The following is a 19,643-nucleotide window of genomic DNA, read 5'->3' on the forward strand; positions in this document are numbered from 1 at the left end:
AACTATTCTTTGAGGCCTGGGTGCCATATTTTAAGAATGTATTCAGGGGCGCCTAAATACATTCAGTGGGTTAAAGCCTCTGCCTTCTGCTCAGGTCATGATCTCAGGGTCCTGGGATCAAGCCCCGCATCAGGCTCTCTGCTCAGCAGGGTGCTTGCTTCCCTTCCTCTCTCTCTGCCTGCCTCTCTGCCTACCTGTGAACTCTGTCAAATAAGTAAATAAATAATCTTTTAAAAAAAGAACGTGTTCAGAGACAGGCATTAGGAACCAAAGTATCTGGAGGTGCAGGCTATGCACAGGAACTAGCAAATAGGCAATTAAGAAACTCTGCCTTGGGGCGCCTGGGTGGCTCAGTGGGTTAAAGCCTCTGCCTTTGGCTCAGGTTGTGATCCCAGGGTCGTGGGATCGAGCCCCATGTCGGGGAGCCTGCTTCCCTTCCTCTCTCTCTCTGCCGAGCCCCATGTCGGGGAGCCTGCTTCCCTTCCTCTCTCTCTCTGCCTGCTTCTCTGCCTAATTGTGATCTCCGTCTGGCAAATAAATAAATAAAATCTTAAAAAAAAAAAAAAAGAAAGAAAAGAAAAGAAAAGAAACCCTGCCTTGACTAAAGAGAAATCCTGACTTTGAAGGTCCAGATGGTTTTACCTATCTTCTAAAAAAAGAACAATTTGTTTGTTATGCTTTGTAAGAAAGAACTAGTACTGATGGATGAAATATGTGGAAAGGTTTTTTTCTCAGAGAAAGGAAGCAGTATAGGCTGGCAGTGTGTATCTGTGAGGTGTACCTTGCAGTGTGTATCTGTGAGGAACTCTTGTGATGGGTAAGAGTAACAGTCAACTAAATGCATATGAGTACTTCCAAGACTAAGGTTCTTTGATTCTCAAGTAAGGAGAGCCCATGAAATACTAACCTGAGCCAAAGGCAGATGCTTAACCAACTGAGACACCCAGACACCCCAGACAAAATAGACTTTATTTTTTTTTAAGATTTTATTTATTTATTTGACAGACAGAGATCACAAGTAGGCAGAGAGGCAGGCAGAGAGAGAGGAAGGGAAGCAGGCTCCCTGCTGAGCAGAAAGCCCAATGCGGGGCTCAATCCCAGGATCCTGGGATCATGACCTGAGCCAAAGGCAGAGGCTTTAACCCACTGAGCCACCCAGGCGCCCCCAAAATAGACTTTAAAACAAAGATTATAAAAAGACACAAAGAAGGGTATCACATAATAAAGGGATCAATCCAACAAGAGGGTATAAAATTTGTGAATATTTATGAACCCACAAAGGAGCACCTAAATATGTAACGCAAATGTTGAAAGACTTTAAAGGGAGAAATTGACAAGCAGTACAATAATAGTAAGAGACTTTAACACCTCACTTACACCAATGGATAGACCATTCAAACAGAAAATCAATAAGGAAACAGTGGCTTTAAATGACCCATTTGACCAGATGCCCTTAACAGATATATAGAGAACATTTCATCCAAAAACAGGAAAAGACACATTCTTTTCAAATGCACATGGAACATTCTCCAGGACAGATCACATGTTACGCCACAAAACAAGTCTCAGTCAATTTAAGAAGTCTACAGTCATATCAAACATCCTTTCCAGGACACCTGGGTGGCTCAGTGGGTTAAGCGGCTGCCTTTGGCTCAGGTCATGATCCCAAGGTCCTGGGATCATGTCCCTCATCAGGCTCCTTGCTCAGCAGGAAGCCTGCTTCTCACTCTGCCTCTGCCCGCCACTCTGCCTGCCTGTGCTCTCTCTGACAAATAAGTAATAAAATCTTAAAAAAAAAAAAAATCCCTTCCAACCACAATGGTACAACATTAGAAATCAGTTATAAGAAAAAAGCTAGTGCGCCTGGGTGGCTCAGTGGGTTAAGGCCTCTGCTTTTGGCTCTGGTCATGATCTCGGGGTCCTGGGATCGAGCCCCGAGTCAGGCTCTTTGCTCGGCAGGGACCCTGCTTCCCCTTCCCTCTCTGCCTGCCTCTCTGTCCACTTGTGATCTCTCTCTGTCACATAAATAAATAAAATCTTAAAAAAAAAAAAAAAGAAAGAAAGAAAAGAAAAGAAAAAAGCTAGAGGGGCATGTTGGTGGCTTAGTGGGATAAGCCTCTGCCTTCGGCTCAGGTCATGATCTCAGCGTCCTGGGATTGAGCCCTGCATCAGGCTCTCTTCTCAGCAGGGAGCCTGTTTCCCCCTTTCTCTCCGCCTGCCTCTCTGCCTACTTTTGATCTCTCTCTGTCAAATAAATAAATAAAATCTTAAAAAAAAAAGATAAAAGCTGGAATAAAACCCACAAACATGGAAAATAAACAACAAACTACTAAACAATCATGGGTTGGCAAAGAAATTGAAGAGAAAATTTAAAAAATACTTTGAGACAAACGAAAATGGAAACAAAATGGTCCAAAATCTTTGAGATACAGCAAGCGATTCTAAAAAGAAAGGCCCACCTCAAGAAAAATCTCAAATAAACAATCTAACCTTATAACTAAAGGAACTAGAAAAAGTGAGAATAACCAAAGCCTAAAGTTAGTAAAAGAAATTAAATAATAAAGATGAGAGTGAAAATAAACAAAACAAACAAATAATATAAAAGATGAAAGAAACTAAGAGCTGTTCTTTGAAAAGATAAACAAAATTGATAAACCTTTAGCCATACTCTCAAGAAATAAAAGGAAAAACTCAAATAAATAAAAGAAATCAGATGAAAGACAACTTACAACTGACACCAGAGAAATACAATTATAGAGACCACTAGAAAATTATGCCAACAAAATAGACAACAAAAAAGAAATAGATAAATTCCTAGAAACACATAATCTACCAAGACTGGATTATGAAGAAATAAAAAATCTGAACAGGCTGATTACTAGTAATGAAACTGAATCAATACAAAAACTCCCAACAAAGAGAAGTACAGGACCAGATGGCTTAACAAGTGAATTCCATCAAATATTTTAAAAGAAAAAATATATATTTTAAAAGTTAATACCTATCCTCTCAAACTATTCCAAAATATAGAAGAGGAAAGAATACTTCCAAATTCATTCTATAAGGCCAACATTACCTCATACTAAAATCAAACAAAGACACCCTCCTAAAAAAAAGAAAGAAAATAATAGGCCAATATCCCTGATGAACATAAATGCAAAAATCCTCAACAATTATTAGCAAATCTAATTCAACAATACATTAAAAGGATACAATATACAATGATCAAGTGGGATTTATTCTAGAGATGCAAGGGATGGTTCAACATCCATGAATCAATCATGTGATATACCACATCGACAAAACGAAGGATAAAAATCATATGATCATCTCAGGACGGCCTGGGTGGCTCAGTTAAGCCGCTGCCTTCGGCTCAGGTCATGATCCTAGGGTCCTGGGATCGAGTCCCGCATGGGGCTCCTTGCTCAGTGGGGAGCCTGCTTCTCTCTCTGCCTCTGCCTGCACTCTGCCTGCTTGTGCCCTCTCTCTAACAAATAAATTCTTTAAAAAAATTCTTTAAAAAAATCATATGATCATCTCAATAGATACAGAAAAAGGCATTTGACAAAATTCAACATCCATTCATGATAAAAAAAAAAAAAACCTTTCAGCAAAGTGGGTATAGAGGGACTATACCTCAACCTAATAAAGGTATTTATGATGAACCCACAGGTAACATCATACTCAATGGTGAAAAGCTAAACACTTTTCCTCTAAGATCGGAAACAAGACAAGGATGTCCACTGCCACCACTTTTATTCAACTGGAAGTCCTGCCCACAGCAACCACACAACAAAAAGAAACAAAAGCCATCCAAATTGGTAAGAAGGAAGTAAAATTTTCACTATTTGCAGATGACATGATACTATCAAAACTGATAAAGGGAATCAGTAAAGTTGCAAGATACAAAATTAATATACAGAAGTATGTTGCACTTGTAGACACAAATAACAAACTAGCAGAAAAAGAAATTAAGAAAACAATCCCATTATAATTACAGCAAAAAGAACAAAATACCTAGGAATAAATTTAACCAAGGAGGTGAAAGAAATGTACTCTGAAAACTATAAGACATTGATAAAAGAAATTGAAGATAACATAAATAAATGGAAAAATGCTCACAGATTAGAAGAATTGAGACTGTTAAAATATCTGTACTACCCAAAACAATCTACAGATTCAGTGCAATCCCTATCAATATACAAAGCAGCACTTTTCATAGAATGAATGAATAATCCTAACATTTGTATGGTACCAAAAAATATGCCAAATAGCCAAAGCAATCTTGAGAAAAGCAAAGCTGGAGGTATCACATTCCTAGATTTCAAACTACAGTACAAAACTATAGCAATCAAAGAGTATGGCACTGGCACAAAAACAGACACCTATATCAATGGAACAGAAAAGAGATCCCAGGAATAAACTCAAGCTTATATGGCCAAATAACCTACAACAAAGGAGACAGTAATACACAACGGGAAAAAGACAGTCTCTTCAATAAATGATGCTAGGCAAACAGGACAGCTACTTGAAAAAGAATAAAAATGGACAGCTTTTTTCCACCACAGGCAAAAATAAACTCAAAATAAATTAAAGACCTAAACGTGGGACCTGAAACTATAAAAATCCTAGAAGAAAACATAGGTGGTAATCTCTTTAACATCAGCCTTAGCAACATTTTTGCATAGAATTTTCCTCAGACAAGGGAAACCAAAGTAAAAATAAACTACCGGGACTATACCCTTCTCCCCTGTGTATGTGGACTACTATACACAGCAAAGGAAACCATCAACAAAACAAAAAGGCAGCCTACTGAATAGAAGAAGATATTTGCAAATGATGTATCTGATAAGAGGCTACAATTCAAAATATATAAAGAATTTATACAACCCAACACCCCCCAAAAATCTGATTAAAAGAGGCAGAAGACCTGAACAGATATTTTTCCAAAGACATACAAATGGCCAACAGATACATGAAAAGATGCTCAATATCACTAATCATCAGGAAAATGCAAATCAAAACCATAGTAAGATATCATCTCACACCTGTCAGAATGGCTAGTATCAAAAAGACAAGAAATAACAAGTGTTAGCAAGGATGTGGAAAAAAGGAACCCTTGGGCATTGTGGATGGGAATGTAAATGGGCAACTTATGGAAAACAGTACGGAGGTTCCTTCAAAAAATAAAAAAAATAGAACTACCATATGATTCAGTAATTCCACCTCTGGGCATTGACCCAAAGAAAATTAAAACCCTAATTTTTTTTAAAAGATTCATTTATTTATTTATTTGGCAGACAGAGATCACAAGTGGGCAGAGAAGCAGGCGGGTGGCGGGGGGGGAAGCAGGCCCCCTGCTGAGCAGAGAGCCCGATGCAGGGCTCGATACCAGGACCCTGAGATCAGGACCTAAGCTGAAGTCAGAGGCTTTAACCACTGAGCCACCCAGGCGCCCCAGAAAACCCTAATTTAAAAAGATATATGTACTTCTGTGTTCATTGCAGCATTATTTACAATAGCCAAGACATGGAAGCAACCTAAGTGTCCACTGATAGATAAGTGGATAAAGACAATGTGGTATATAAACAATGGAATATTTCTCAGCCATAAAAAGAATGAAATTTTGCCATCTAGGGCAACATGGGTAGACCTAAAGGGCATTATGCTGAGTGAAATAAGTCAGACAGAGGAAGACAAATATTATATGATTTTACTTATATATAGAATCTAAAAAAGAACAAAATATAGAGTCATAAATACACAGAACAAAGTGGTGCTTGCCAGAGGAGAGAGAGTAAAGGGATGGGCAAAACAGGTAAGGGGGATTAAGAGGTACAAATTTCCAGTTATAAAATAAGTCATGGCATGGGGTGGGGGGGTGCACCTGGGTGGCTTAGTGGATTAAGTGTCTACCTTCAGCTCAGGTCATGATACCAGGATCATGGGATCTAGCCCCTAGTTGGGCTATCTGCTCAGTGGGAGGTCTGCTTCTCCCCCTTTCTCTGATCTCTTTCACCCTTGCTCTCTCTCAAATAAATAAAATCTTTTAAAAAAATTTAAAATAATCATGGGGATATTAAGTACAGCATAGGGAATACATATGGTAACAGATGGTAACTGCACTTAATGTGGTAAGCATTTCATAACATAAATAAAAGTTGAATCACTATATCGTACACTTAATATTGTTTCATCTGTATTTCAAATTTTTAAAAATTTAAGAATTAAGTGAGTTAGTATACCTAAAATACTGACAATGCTTGGCACATAGTAGGCACCATATAAAGATTTTTAGAATCATTTTCACAGTACTTTGATTTCTTCACTGTCACTCACTTCTCAGCCAATTCTTACTCCATCACTTTACCATAAACAGTGTTTATTAAGAATACCAATAGCCTCTATGTTGCTAAATCCAACAAATATTTTTCAGTCATCATCTTACTTGAGGTCTATACAGCAACTGACGATCAATGTTAATAGTCTCTTCTTGTAATATTCTCTTTTTAGTCCAGGACTTCAATAACCACATAGCTCTCCTGTCTTACCCATCTTTATCCATAGTCCAGACCTTTATTCTATGCTCCAGACCTTACAAGGCCAGTGATTACCTGGACATCTCCCTTGGGATGTCTCAAAAGCATCTTATGCGTACTACCTCAACCTGACCATGATCTTTCTCTCTGTACCCTCTCATCTTGAATATTCTATTTTTTCAGTCCCTTTTCACCTGGTTGCCCCTACACCTACTTTAGATTGTAGCTGAAGAATCACTTCTTCGGGAAACCCTGAGGTGAATGCCCTCAAAGAAACTTTCATAGCATCTCTCTTCTTCTCAGCCACAATCAGAAAGACGGCAAGCTACACAAGGGCAGGGATGTCTGTCTTCTCGCGACTGTATCCCAGGACCTCTATGAGGAAGCCTCCAGAGCCCTTTTATTTGCACTGGGGTCTCTCTGCACTCTTTAACGAGTATGAACTGTGCCACTTTGTGCCGGGCTAAGACATGACTAAGATAGTTAGAACTTGACAGAGTGCAAGGAAGTCTAGCAGGAGAGAGTAATCTAGTCACCAAATTACTTTAAATTGCGATAAAAGGCTCATGGATCACAATCTTTTTTAAAGCCTAACAAGGAGATGTGTCCCTTGAACAATCAACACTATGCACATCCTGAAACGATGCAACGGGTCCAGGTAATCCGTGTAATTGTGAGGGGTTTCCATCGTTGTGTTTACACCTCACCTATTCCCTTGGGTAGTGGTATCCCATCCTACCCTAGCAAGCCAACTGCTTTTGACCCAGCACTCCTGTGACCTCAATACACAGGGAGCGGTTTGAGGAAGAGGTCTCGTGCACCCGCAGGCAGCTGCAATGCCGCTGGGGAGTGTGAAGGCAGGGAAAGTCTGAGGGAGGAAAGCCGAAGCCTTAGCTTGGGTGAATGTTTTAGTGAACAGTCTGCATTTAAAGCCAGTAGGGGTATATAAGGCTGAAGAGAACCGAGCAAAAGTCGCAACGAGGATAAGAATGGAAAACGCCAAAGGTCCGGGTCACGCTTAATGGAATTCAGGTACCAGCTCCTCAGAACCAGTCCCGCGACACTCCAACGAATTCCCAGGGATTCCCTGAAACACTAAACTCTCGTAGGGGCGGGGCAAGAAGGGACGGCGGCGCCGGTCAGCTCGCCTTACGGCGCTCAGGAATCTCAGTTCTCGCGATCTTTCCGGAGCCAACCCTCCGCGGGGAGTCCGAGAGCGAGTGCAGGCTGAAGGGCCGGGAAGGCGGAGACTGTGTGGCATACAGAAGCCCCTGTGCCTGCCCTACGGAAGCCTGCGAGGAGGGGTGGTGACCGCTGCCCCGTCCCATTGTCCCGATGCCCAGCGCCAGCGCAAGCCGCAAGAGTCAGGAGAAGCCGCGGGAGATCATGGACGCGGCGGAAGTGGGTGTCCTCCTTCCCCGGGCCTAGGAGAACAGACCCCCTGGGCCGCACCGCTCTGAGGGAGGGAGTAGGGTGAGCAGGGCCTTGCCTCCGACTCCCTGTTGGCACTTGGCTCGCAGGCCCCGGGCGTGGGGCCGGGGATGCCCAGAGCCCTCACTGGGCCTTTCCGCGAGCAGCGTGGCCAGACCCACACCGGATCTGATTTCTCACAGGGGCGCTTGGGAGGCCTAGCGGAACAGAAGCGTGTCCGGGGTGGGGTGGACTTGGAGCTCCCACTGTCCCGGAAGTAGGAGCGTCCGGATCACAGTGGGTTAGGCATGTCCTTCATGTAATCCGCCCCTACTCCTCGCCCCGTAAAATTTTAGTGTCCACTAGTAATCGATTTTTTCCTCAGCTCTCGTGTTCCTAATGTTTTTGCAAGTAATGCCAGTAAAACGATCTGCCAGTGTGTTTAATGACCATTTGCTATGTGGCAGCTTTCTAGAACGCTTGCCATTTTTATTTACTTTCTCCCTTCTAGTGACCTGGTGAGGTAGGTAGGGAAGTTTGCAAAGCAAGTATTTGAGATAAAGTGATTCAAAATCATGTGGGTAATTCATAATACCCAGTGGACCTTCAGTGCTTTTCAGAAATGAAAGTTTAAAGTCGTCCTACAGTTTAGTATGCTGTAGGATAACTAATCCCTACCCAGCTCCTAATTTTTCTCTTGAGGAGCTATGAATTTGTGATAAGCTACATAAGGAATGGGTCATCTTAATAATATTAGATGGAACAAAAGCTGAAATACGAACAGTACTGATAAGTGATCTCTGTATTCACACTCTGTAATCTACTTATGCTGTGACTGTCTCTCTATTAGGGCTGGGTTATTTTGTTTTTAGGTGTATTTTTTTTTTGTAAACATTTTTTTGTAGTTTGATTTTTTTTTTAAGATTTTATTTATTTATTTGACAGAGAGATCACAAGTAGACAGAGAGGCAGGCAGAAAGAGAGAGAGGGAAGCAGGCTCCCTGCTGAGCAGAGAGCCCGATGCGGGACTTGATCCCAGGACCCTGAAATCATGACCTGAGCCGAAGGCAGCAGCTTAACCCACTGAGCCACCCAGGCGCCCCAAGGTGTATTTTTTTTTTAATTTGAAAAAAAAACATGTCTGGTTTATTTTGATATAAACACAAACTCCAGTGTCTGCCAGATCTAAAGGAGAGTAATCCAGCAGATAGCTATAGAGTGACAGATACTAATTGCTTCCTTAAAATACCTTATAAAAGCTAAGGAAATTATTTTTGCTTATTCTTGATCTAATTATATAAGCTACGTTCCCTTGCAGATAGCATAGGTCTAGATAATAAGGTAGACATTGTGGTGGAATTATGTCATTTTCTAGCTAGAAGGATCTTAAGATAACATTTTAAAAGTGTAGTGAGATTAAAATAAAAGGCCACTTATCTCTTCTGTAAGTATAGTTTGTTGTTTATAGTCTGTACCGTAGATACCCTGTTTCCTGCTCTTTAAAATGTAATAAGAAATTAGATAGTGTCCATTTTTAACCCCTTGCAACCCTGTATGCTGAAGGTAGTTTTAGAAACAGGAAGCTGGTGAATATTTTTGCCATTTTACAAAGTTGTAGTGGTTTATAGTCAACATCTCGATTTCTAAAAACTGAGGACATCTGGTGCTCAGAAAGCTTACCCAAAAATGTTGGTTCTCTTTGAACATCTCTTCCTGTAATAGGAAGTTGTTAAAACTATGTTACTTCATCCTACTCCCTTCACAGAGGAAATTTATACCCCTGCTTTGAAGTCATTTAATGTTCTTTTTGAAGAAGGTAGTTAAGATGTGTTGTTTATGTGTGAAAATTTTATCTCTGAGTGCTGTTGTGTATGATATATCCATCCAGGACTCTTGATCTTCAAAACAAATTAAAAGAAACTTTTTCTGCATATAGGTAAATGATACGGCAGATTTCCACACTTTAATACTACCAATTCCCTAAATTAATAAAATGGTCCTGAAGGTTAAAATGAATTCATTTTTATATTCTGTTATTTGTATGTATGTGTATATTGTGCTATTCGTGTCTAAATAAAAAGTCATAATCCAAAACCATTTTTTGTAGGATTATGCTAAAGAAAGATATGGAATATCTTCAATGATACAATCACAAGAAAAACCAGGTCAGTAGCTATTTGATAATTAAGCCTCTTTTTTTTTTCCCCTCCTAATTCCAGGAAAGCTCTTCATGAAGTTAAGTAAGTTTGGCATAACTCTGAAAAGGTTAAATGATAACCTGCATAATCATTTTCAGTCTAGGGTTACTACTCTAGAAAGGGAAGAAAAATACAGCAAAAGTTTACTTTAAGTGGTAGATTATATTAAAAGGGTAAGGTAGAAAATTTAACTAAAATTTAGCTCTAGCCTAGGAGATAAAAAAGAATGGTTAATATTAACTCCTTCATTATATGCAACCTTTTTGCATATTTTACGGAACGACCTCCTTTCCTTTTTCCCCTTCACTTTATTATATTTCTTTGAAATTGACTTGTCACACGCTGTTTCTCTCAGACCTGTAGGTTTTCTGTTTCTATTTATTTCCTCCTTTTGTTTGTATTTTTATATATTTGTGTGGAATTTCATCAGACTTATCTTACTCTCAACTATTTAACAATCACTTTTCTTTTGGTAGACACCCCAAATCATTCAAACTTTGGTACAACTGCAAAGTTCTGGCCCATTGGAAGTACTAAGTACTTCTTTCTCTCTTTTCTCTCTCTCTCTCTCTCTCTTTCTCTTTCTTTTCTTTATGTACTTCTGATTTAGAAGCCTGCCTGTGAATTTTATGTTTCGGAAGTAAGCCTCCAGGTCAGTTTAATTGTACTTTGGGATTCAATTTATTGCACTGCCACAAAATAACTTTTACTTCTTAACTTTCTTGGGAAGTACAATATACAATATAAGACATGGTTTGCTAAGAATAAACAGTTTCCAAAAGCAAAGATGGTGGAGTAAAATAGTTTAGTATAAAATGGAATACAAACAGTATAGAAGATGACATTCCCCTGCCAGGACAAGCAGGAGGGGTGATTAGAGACTTTTTTTCAGCTTCAACATCTTCCTGAATTGGACTTCCTTGAACTATAACAAAGAAGCTCACCGGAGCTTCAGTCTTTTACATGAGCCCCAATCACCTATTGTGGTACAGTTCCCATTTGGCTGGCAAAGCCACACTACTGTCTTCCACTTAAAATTTCTTCTCATGGGGTGGGCCAGAGCAGGGGAGGGGTGGTAATAAACGATGTATGTCTCCTGGTTACAGTACTATAACAGGAAAATTCTGCCTTTGGTTTATCTCTGCTAAAATCCTAATACTTGGTTCAACATGCAGTTTTCTTTGCATGTGCTTCCATTTCTCCAAATTCCTTTGTTCTAATGCTAGTAACTTAAAAGTGTAGAAGAGGCGGCAGATTTTCAAACTGAAATCCTGCTGCCTCTGATCATTGTCTCAGCCAGTCATACTGGTGAGAGTGTAACATGTGTCTTAAGTATTTGTGGATATGCTGAATGTTGAGAACCCCTGTGCTAATTAGTTGGAATGCTACAGAAAACAAGGAATGGTACTCTTCGTTTTCAAAAGTAGTATTAGGGGCCATCTGGGTGGCCCAGTCTATTAAGCGTCTGTCTTGGGCTCAGGTCGTGATCTCTGGGTCCTGAGATCCGGAGGGATCTGAGGGAGCCCCGAGCCCCGTACCCCATACCTCATCAGGCTCTGCTCAGTGGGGAGTCTGCTTCTCCCTCTTCCTCTCGCTCTCCCTCTGTGATCTCTCTCATTCTCTCTCAAATAAATAAATAAAATCTTTTTTAAAAAAGTACTTTAAAAATTAATTATGCCATTTATTTATAAACTCATTCTTTTAGATTTATGTTACTCTTGTTTCATTTGGTTTTGAGTTTTGACTGATTAGTAAGTCATTTGCTTTTTCAGTCTTGACATCTTCAGATTTGTGTTTTAAAATTTTATGCTGCTTTGTCTGTCTTTTTTTTCTCTTTCACACTTTTCTTTTGACTGAGTTTACACAATAGATTTGGAAGTTGGCTTAATTTATAAAGTCTGTTGGCAGTGTTCTGCAGAAATTTTCCCGTGATACTTCATGGCTTAGAAATTCCTCGTTCTTTCACTTTGTTTCTGGCAATGAGAACCATGGTGTTCTATGAATCAGATACTCTCTAAGCTGCATCTTTGCTTCAGGAGAGAAGCTATAAATACATTTAGCAAAGTGCATAAAATAGATTTATAATTTGATTCCATTATAATGTCTTCCCAAAGATATTTTTAGTAATATAGTAATTAGGTTTTGCTGCATGATATATTGACAAATTTGGTTATAATTAGGCAATGTAACTCTTGAGAATAGATATCTTTTATTACTCTTAATGTTTTGATGTCATGTCTGTTACTGTTTTTAATTAATACTTAAATATTTATTTGATATTCATTATTGCCTATTTAAAATAAAATGATTTCTGGATCACTTCTGGATCACGATTGCCTTATATCACTATCTGGACATAGTAGTTATTTTGTCACAGTTTTCCTGTTTCTGTAAATTTTGTCAGTTTTCCTGTTTCTGGGATTTCTGGATAAATACAGTATTTTGTTATTAGCACTGGGGGCTCACAGCCAAAAAGAGAATTTATTGGCTCACATAATTATAGGAAACAAAGTATGAGATAGCATGCAGCATAATTGAATCTAGAGGCTCAAGCAGCATCTACACTTCCTCTTTACTTTTTGGCTCTACCTCCTGTAGGTTGTTGGCTTATTCTCTTGTCCTTCCATCTCCAGTACTGGGAAAGATAGTGGCTGCAGCCCAGGCCTGTACCATCTCGGCTCAGAAACCCCAGGGAAGAGAGCTTCATTCCTATGTCTCTATACTAAGTCCCACAGAAGGACTTTGATTAGTGCATTTTGAGGAACGTGCCTTCCCTGGATCATTCTCTGTGTCCTGGTACCATGACTATCCAGGCCTGGCAGAAAATCCTCCCGTGTATGATTGACTTACATACTATGGCAGGCAAGGGAAAATATCATGTGCATTTAGGCAAAGGCAGGTGAAGGCAGTCTGTATTTGGCCCTATAAGTCATTGAAGTATTCAAGAGATGCATTTTGAAACTATCTCTTTGACTCCAATGTAGCCTGAGTTAGGGTATCAGGGGAATGCCAATTATAAGGTTGTTGCTGTGTTTTAGGTAAACCAAACGGTACTTTGGTTTGAGATGGTAGCAATGAAGATGAAAGAATTGGATAGATTTTAGAGACGTACATAGTACAATTCATAAAACTTGAAGCAGATTACATATGGAGAATGATAGAAAAGAAGGTGTTGTCGGAGATTGAAAATTACTTAAGATAATACCAAGTACTTATGCTAGCTGCTAAACCAAAATAGTTATAACTTTGTAAATTCTGAATGCAAAATTGTTTTATGTATTTGCTGCAGATCGAGTTTTGGTTCGGGTTAGTGACTTGACAGTACACAAAGCTGATGAAGTTATTTGGGTGCGTGCAAGGGTTCATACAAGTAGAGCTAAAGGTAAGATTTCAAGTCCTTTTGGTAAGGACTCTGAATTTTTTGTTTTGCAAATTCCTCATAGACCAAAATAAATCTTTAAAAATAAAACAAAACCATCTGTTTTCTTTTCTTAAATCACTGTGAAGCATTAATCCATGTTTAGGTTCTTACAGGACATCCTTGGGATGTCTGGATGCCTCAGTTGGTTAAACACTGACTCTTGATCTCAGCCTTAGTCTTGATCTCCAGCTTGTGGGTTCAAGCCCCTTGTTGAGATCCCCTGTGGGCGTAGAGCCTACTTTAAAAAAAAAATTAATAAATGACATCCTTAAAAATAATTTGACCTTAAAGACTCAGATTAAATCTAAGACTTTAAGGTACTTTTCTAGAATCACTCAAAAGTTTAAAGTTTTGGGGCGCCTGGGTGGCTCAGTGGGTTAAGCTGCTGCCTTCGGCTCAGGTCATGATCTCAGGGTCCCGGGATCGAGTCCCGCATCTGGCTCTCTGCTCAGCAGGGAGCCTGCTTCCCTCCCTCTCTCTGCCTGCCTCTCTGTCTACTTGTGATCTCTCTCTGTCAAATAAATAAATAAAATCTTTAAAAAAAAAAGTTTAAAGTTTTGTTTTTTGTGGCTTTTTGGGTGGGAGTTGGGTGAGAGGGGGAGAGAGAGAATCCCAAGCAGGCTCCACACTGAGTGCAGAGCCCAACACAGGCTTCTCTCTCACAACCCTGAGATGATGACGCAAGCTGGAATAAAATATGGGACACTTAACCGAGCGAACTACCCAGGCACCCCAAAAGTTTAAATTTTTTTTTTTAAAAGATTTTATTTATTTGAGAGAGAATGAGTGAGAGAGAGCATGAGAGAGGAGAAGGTCAGAGGGAGAAGCAGACTCCCCAAGGAGCTGGGAGCCCGATGCGGGACTCGATCCTGGAAGTCCGGGATCATGACCTGAGCTGAAGGCAGTCGCTCAACCCACTGAGCCACCCAGGCGCCCAAAAGTTTAAATTTTTTAAGTGAAGAGTATGTTTGAGAAGCTTTTCATGTGTTAACATTCTTATGTTTATAATATTTAGATAGCAAGATAGGCAACAAAGAAATAAGGCTAAGTTTAGGCTGTCCAATACAGTGACCACTGGCTACATATAACTATTTAAATTTAAATTTAATAGTTCAAGTCACTAGCTGTAATTTGAATCTTAATAGCCACAATGGCTAGTGGCTCCCAAATACAGCACAAATACAGAATATTTTTGTCACTAGAAAGTTCTGTCACTACTAAGAATTTAGCACTAACAACAAAGAAGAAAGATTAGGGTTGTTTAGACAGGCCTGTTCCTTACATAAAATTGCTCTAGCCTTTAGTGTTCAAAATTGTCTAAAAGTATTGACACTTAACATTAGTTTATAATGTTTATGCTTTTTCACACACTTTTTCACATTTGATCATTCCTACAAATTTGTGAAGTAGGTAGAACAGGCTTTGTTATTCCACTTTGTAAATGAATATACTGACGCTTCAAATAATAAAGCTACTCACCCAAGAACTCATAGTAATTGGTAGAATATGAACAGAATGTGGTAGTATTCTAAGAGACTTAGTCTCCCAAGCAGAGCTTATTACTTCTATGCTATCTAATTCATTCTATGTTACATTTCTTGTTTTAAAATGTTTATTATAGAATTAATATACACCATTTTATACATATATCTCATGTACATATGCATATATCTTACTCTCAAGATTACTACAACTAAGTTTGTCTGTTCTCCCAATGTACACCCCCAAATAGTGAGTACTGTTGGACTTTGAGAAAACTGGTGGAGTTTTTTTTCAGAAATGTTGATTTACCTTTCTGAAAGTTTGGGCCATTTATTCTACCAAAAGATAATCACATTGTATTTTAAACCTTCATTTAGTTGTCTTTTTCCCATTAGACTGGAAGCCTTTGTATGTTTCCTAAATATAGTGATTTAGCAAATGAAAAGATACCATGCATGCTACATTTATGCCTGAACCAAGAATATTTCTGTTTGCTTGCATCCCCTAGATGGACCAATTTGAGAATCGATAAGGATAACTGCAGTGAATTGAAACACATCAGCTATTTTTAAATCCATAATGATGCTAAGACAGGCAGAAAACCTGGTTGGTCACCAGTGAAACAAGCTTATTATTTTGAAAACTGGTAAATAAAGAGAAAGTAAATAAAAAGAAATTCATAGAATTTCTGTATGAATTGTATATCACTGGCTAACCAAATGGTAGTTAGGGGGAAGTTGCTGGAGTAGTATTCCAGCTAATAAAATGGGAAAAAAAGCATGTTAGAACTTCATCATTTTGCCCCTAGTAAATTACCCAGGCATTCATCGCCAGTGACTGCTAATAACACAATAGACAACCAGAAATATTTTATATCTGTTCATGAAAGAACTCAACACCACCAATGCACTAGTCTTGCCCAAAAAATTGTACCTGAATCTCATGCAGCATTTAGATCTAACAACTTAAAGGAAAAACACAGGACAAAGGAATAACACAGGACAAAGGAATATGTTAAGTAGCAGTGAGGATGCAATCAGCAAAATCTAGACTATAGGAAACCACTGGGCAAAAATGACCTCATCTCTTAGACAAATAAATTGAAAAGGAAGGGATGGACTTAAGAACTTTATCTCTCAACGGTCACTTGCTTGGATCAGAAGTTAAATACATAGTTAAGGAAGGAAGGATACTTGAGACTCTCAGAAATTTGAGCATTGGCTGGATGTTTGATGTTAAAAAATTTATCTTTTGATGTTGAGATAATAGTACTGTGGTAATGTTATTTTTAAAAAGATCTTATCTCTTAGGTATCCATATGAATTATGTATCGATGAAATAATGTGGTTGAAATTTGCTTCACAGTAATACGGGAATCGAGGGATATGAGGATTGGGATAAAGCTGAAACAAGAGTGGCCATGAGTTGATAATTACTGAAGTACATGGGGATTATAGGTAGATATTGTTATCATTTACAAATAATGATCCTTTTGTCCTTTTCTTTCAAATGTTTATCTTATTTTTTGTTTCTCTTTGCAATGATTAGTAGATTCTCCAGTACTACGGGGATTCCCTCAATGAAGAATTTTTCAAACAGCAGAGATTTAAACTCCTGATGAGTTATTTCATGACTTTGGATGTTCTGCATAAAATGTCATTAGAAAACAATGCCAGAGTTTAAAGACTAGATTAAAAGAAGTTTTTTTCTAGTCCAAATTTTCTGTTATCAGAAATAGATGTTAAATTTTACTAGACCTTTTTTATCAGTTTTTTTCCCTTGAAATTTAATTGTGTTGAGTGTATTTATATAGAGCTTCATATACTATTCTCTCTGCTTTTGTGTTTTTTGAAATTTTCCATATAATAAAAAATTAAAATGTAGTTGATCCTCTCTATTCATGTATTGTGTATTTGCAAATAGTCCTGCTTGCTAAAATGTAGTTGTAACCCCAAAATCAATACCTGTAGCACTTTTCACTGTCATTCACAGAAATGCCAGACATGGTCATGTGCAGAGAGACCAAAAACTTGAGTTTGCCCAATGCATATGTTCCCAGCTGAGGTCAAACAGTGAAGCTCTACCTTCTTGTATCAGCTCTCATGAACAAATGTTCTTTTACAATCTATTTAATGCCAGATTCTTCATAGTTTTGTGCTTTTTGTTGGTGATATGGCTGTTTACAGTAGGGTAAACAAGGGTAATGTTAAAGTACTTTCTAGTGTTCCTAAGTGCAAGAAGGCTTATGCCTTGCAGAGAAAGTACATGTATTAGATAAGCTTCATTCAAGCATGAGTTACAGTACTTACTGTTGGCCGTTGAGTTCAATGTTAATGAATCAACAATATATATTAAACAGTGTGACTTCAAACAGAAATATCCACAAAACAAGGTTATATATTGATGGACTGGTGAAAATATTGTAACCAGAGGCTCACGGGAACCTAACCTTGTATTTTCCTTAGGAGCAATGGCTTGATGTTTGCAAATTGTTCCTGCTGACTTTATAGAATGTAACCATCACAAATAACAAATCAACTCTTTGTAATTGTAATGATTTATAGTAGTTGGATTTCTTAATATTGAACCATTTTTGGATTCTTGGAATAAACAATTTGGCAAAGGTGTGGGTAGTATTCTTTTAGTATAGTACAAGGTTAGTTTTCAGTGTTTTTTCCCTTGGAATTTTACATTAATCTGCTTTTCATCATTTTTTATTGGAAAATCTTACTATTTTGTTTTTAAGTGTGTATATATATGTGTATCTGTGTTTAAGCTGTAAGTTACCCAAGTCATACATTAATATCTTTACATAAATTCTTTGGAAAATACAGAAGTGATACTCCTTTTTTTTCTTCTCTACACCCTATCCTCTGCCTCAGCCTTTCTGTTAATTCTTAATAATTTGTTCAATGTCTCTAAAAATCTTTCTTTTTAATGCTCATCTGCACATATTCATATATATAAAGGTTTTTGTTTTGTTCATGTGACTTTTAACTTGTCTTATTTTGTGTAACTGATCTATTTTAATTTGTTATTTTGCAACTTTCTAAATTTTCAGTTAATGCTGTTTCTTGGAGATCTTTCCATAATTCTAGTTACAGGTCTACATAAGGCAGTATTGCTCCAAGGTAGATCACTAGAAGTGAAACTGTTGAGTTGAAGGGCATATGTATGCATGTTTAAAATTTCTTATACCAGATTATCCTCCCAAAAAACTGCTCAGTTAATACTCCCGTAAGTATGTGACAGTACCACTTTCCCTATGTTGTCACCAATAACGATCATCAACATTTCTTATTTCTGCCAGAGTAGATTATCTAGGGGCGCCTGTGTGGCTGCCTTGGGCTCAGGTCATGATCCCGGGGTCCTGGGGTCGAGTTCCGCATCAGGCTCTCTGCTTTGCGGGAAGCCTGCTTCTCGCTCTGTCTGCCACTCTCCCTTCTTCTGCCCACTTGCTTGCTTTCTCTATCTTTCTCTCAAATAAATAAAATCTTTAAAAAAAAATAGATGATCTAAAGAAATAAAATCTTACGGTTTAAATTCGCAAAACCCTACTCCCTTCTTCCTTACATAGGAAAAATTACCAGTAAATATGACTTACTTGGAAGCTTTTAGGTGCCTTAACTCCAAAAGTTGTAGCACGTTAAAACTGGGCTTGGGTGAAATAACCCATGCTAGCGATTTCAAGTAGAGCAAAGCTCCAGAAAACCACAAATAAGGAAATGGAAGTGTCAAAATCATAGTGTCAGAAGCATGACAACTAGAATCCTGTTATGTCCAAAAAAAAAAAAAACAAAAACAAAATCTGTTTATAACATATTCTTAATGGTAGTATTTCATACATTTTTAAACATTAAATCAGATTTCTTACTAAGTTTATGGGTCCTATCCCTAAAATCAGGTGGTTTATACAGGAGCAAGGAGAAATTTTTAACTCTTGGTGATACACTTAAAATTCATTTCTTTAGACTGTGAAAGCTTATGAGCTTAACCCTGCATATTGAAAGAGTAATTGAAATATCTGTGGCTCCTTTCAAATTTTATGTATACTACATTGAAGTCATTGACACAAAATACTTATTCAATACCATCCTTTATGAAATCTTACTTGTTCTTCCAAAATAGCTAGTTTATTTTGGTTATCAGATAGTTTAGAACCTAAATTTATGTACATACAAGAATATTTCAGGGGAAATAACAAACGGAAAGTAATTTTAAAACATTTAGGTCTTTGCCGTTCTGTTCAGTAATGAATTAACATAAATGATGAGGAAAAATGTTAATGTTGGGTATTAGGAAGTTAAGATACATTATCTAAATGATGAATTCAGGAAGTTGGCAAGCTAAAAGACAGTAGGAAGAGATGAAAACATAAGATTGCCTCACATCTTGGATAATGTAGTTCTCCCACAAAAGTCTGCTTTATTACTGAGCTATCACCATAATGGAGATGGGGGTGAGCTTTTTTGTCCTGACTGTGATCATGTTCTTCAGCTTAGAAATAAAAAATGCACCAGGTGCTATAAAAGTTATCAAACTTTACATTTTTCTGAAACAGAATTCTTGTGTAAACTTAAGAAATAAACTACC

At 38.1% G+C, this 19,643-nt stretch overlaps 1 protein-coding gene across 1 annotated transcript in view; it reads left to right on the plus strand.

Annotated features, from left to right (window-relative positions):
• The first annotated feature begins 7,762 nt into the window (after nucleotides 1-7,762).
• DARS1 (aspartyl-tRNA synthetase 1) overlaps nucleotides 7,763-19,643 on the plus strand; it is a 64,538-nt gene continuing 52,657 nt past the window's right edge. Inside the window, exons 1-3 of the mRNA XM_032856151.1 lie at nucleotides 7,763-7,940; nucleotides 10,057-10,114; nucleotides 13,437-13,529. Of these exons, the coding sequence (XP_032712042.1) occupies nucleotides 7,875-7,940; nucleotides 10,057-10,114; nucleotides 13,437-13,529 (217 nt within the window). The 5' untranslated portion in view covers nucleotides 7,763-7,874. The remainder of the gene's footprint in view (nucleotides 7,941-10,056; nucleotides 10,115-13,436; nucleotides 13,530-19,643) is intronic.

The sequence above is a fragment of the Lontra canadensis genome, unplaced genomic scaffold, assembly GCF_010015895.1.
Source record: "Lontra canadensis isolate GAN:19392208 unplaced genomic scaffold, GSC_riverotter_1.0 scaffold11, whole genome shotgun sequence".
NCBI classification, from domain to species: domain Eukaryota; kingdom Metazoa; phylum Chordata; class Mammalia; order Carnivora; family Mustelidae; genus Lontra; species Lontra canadensis.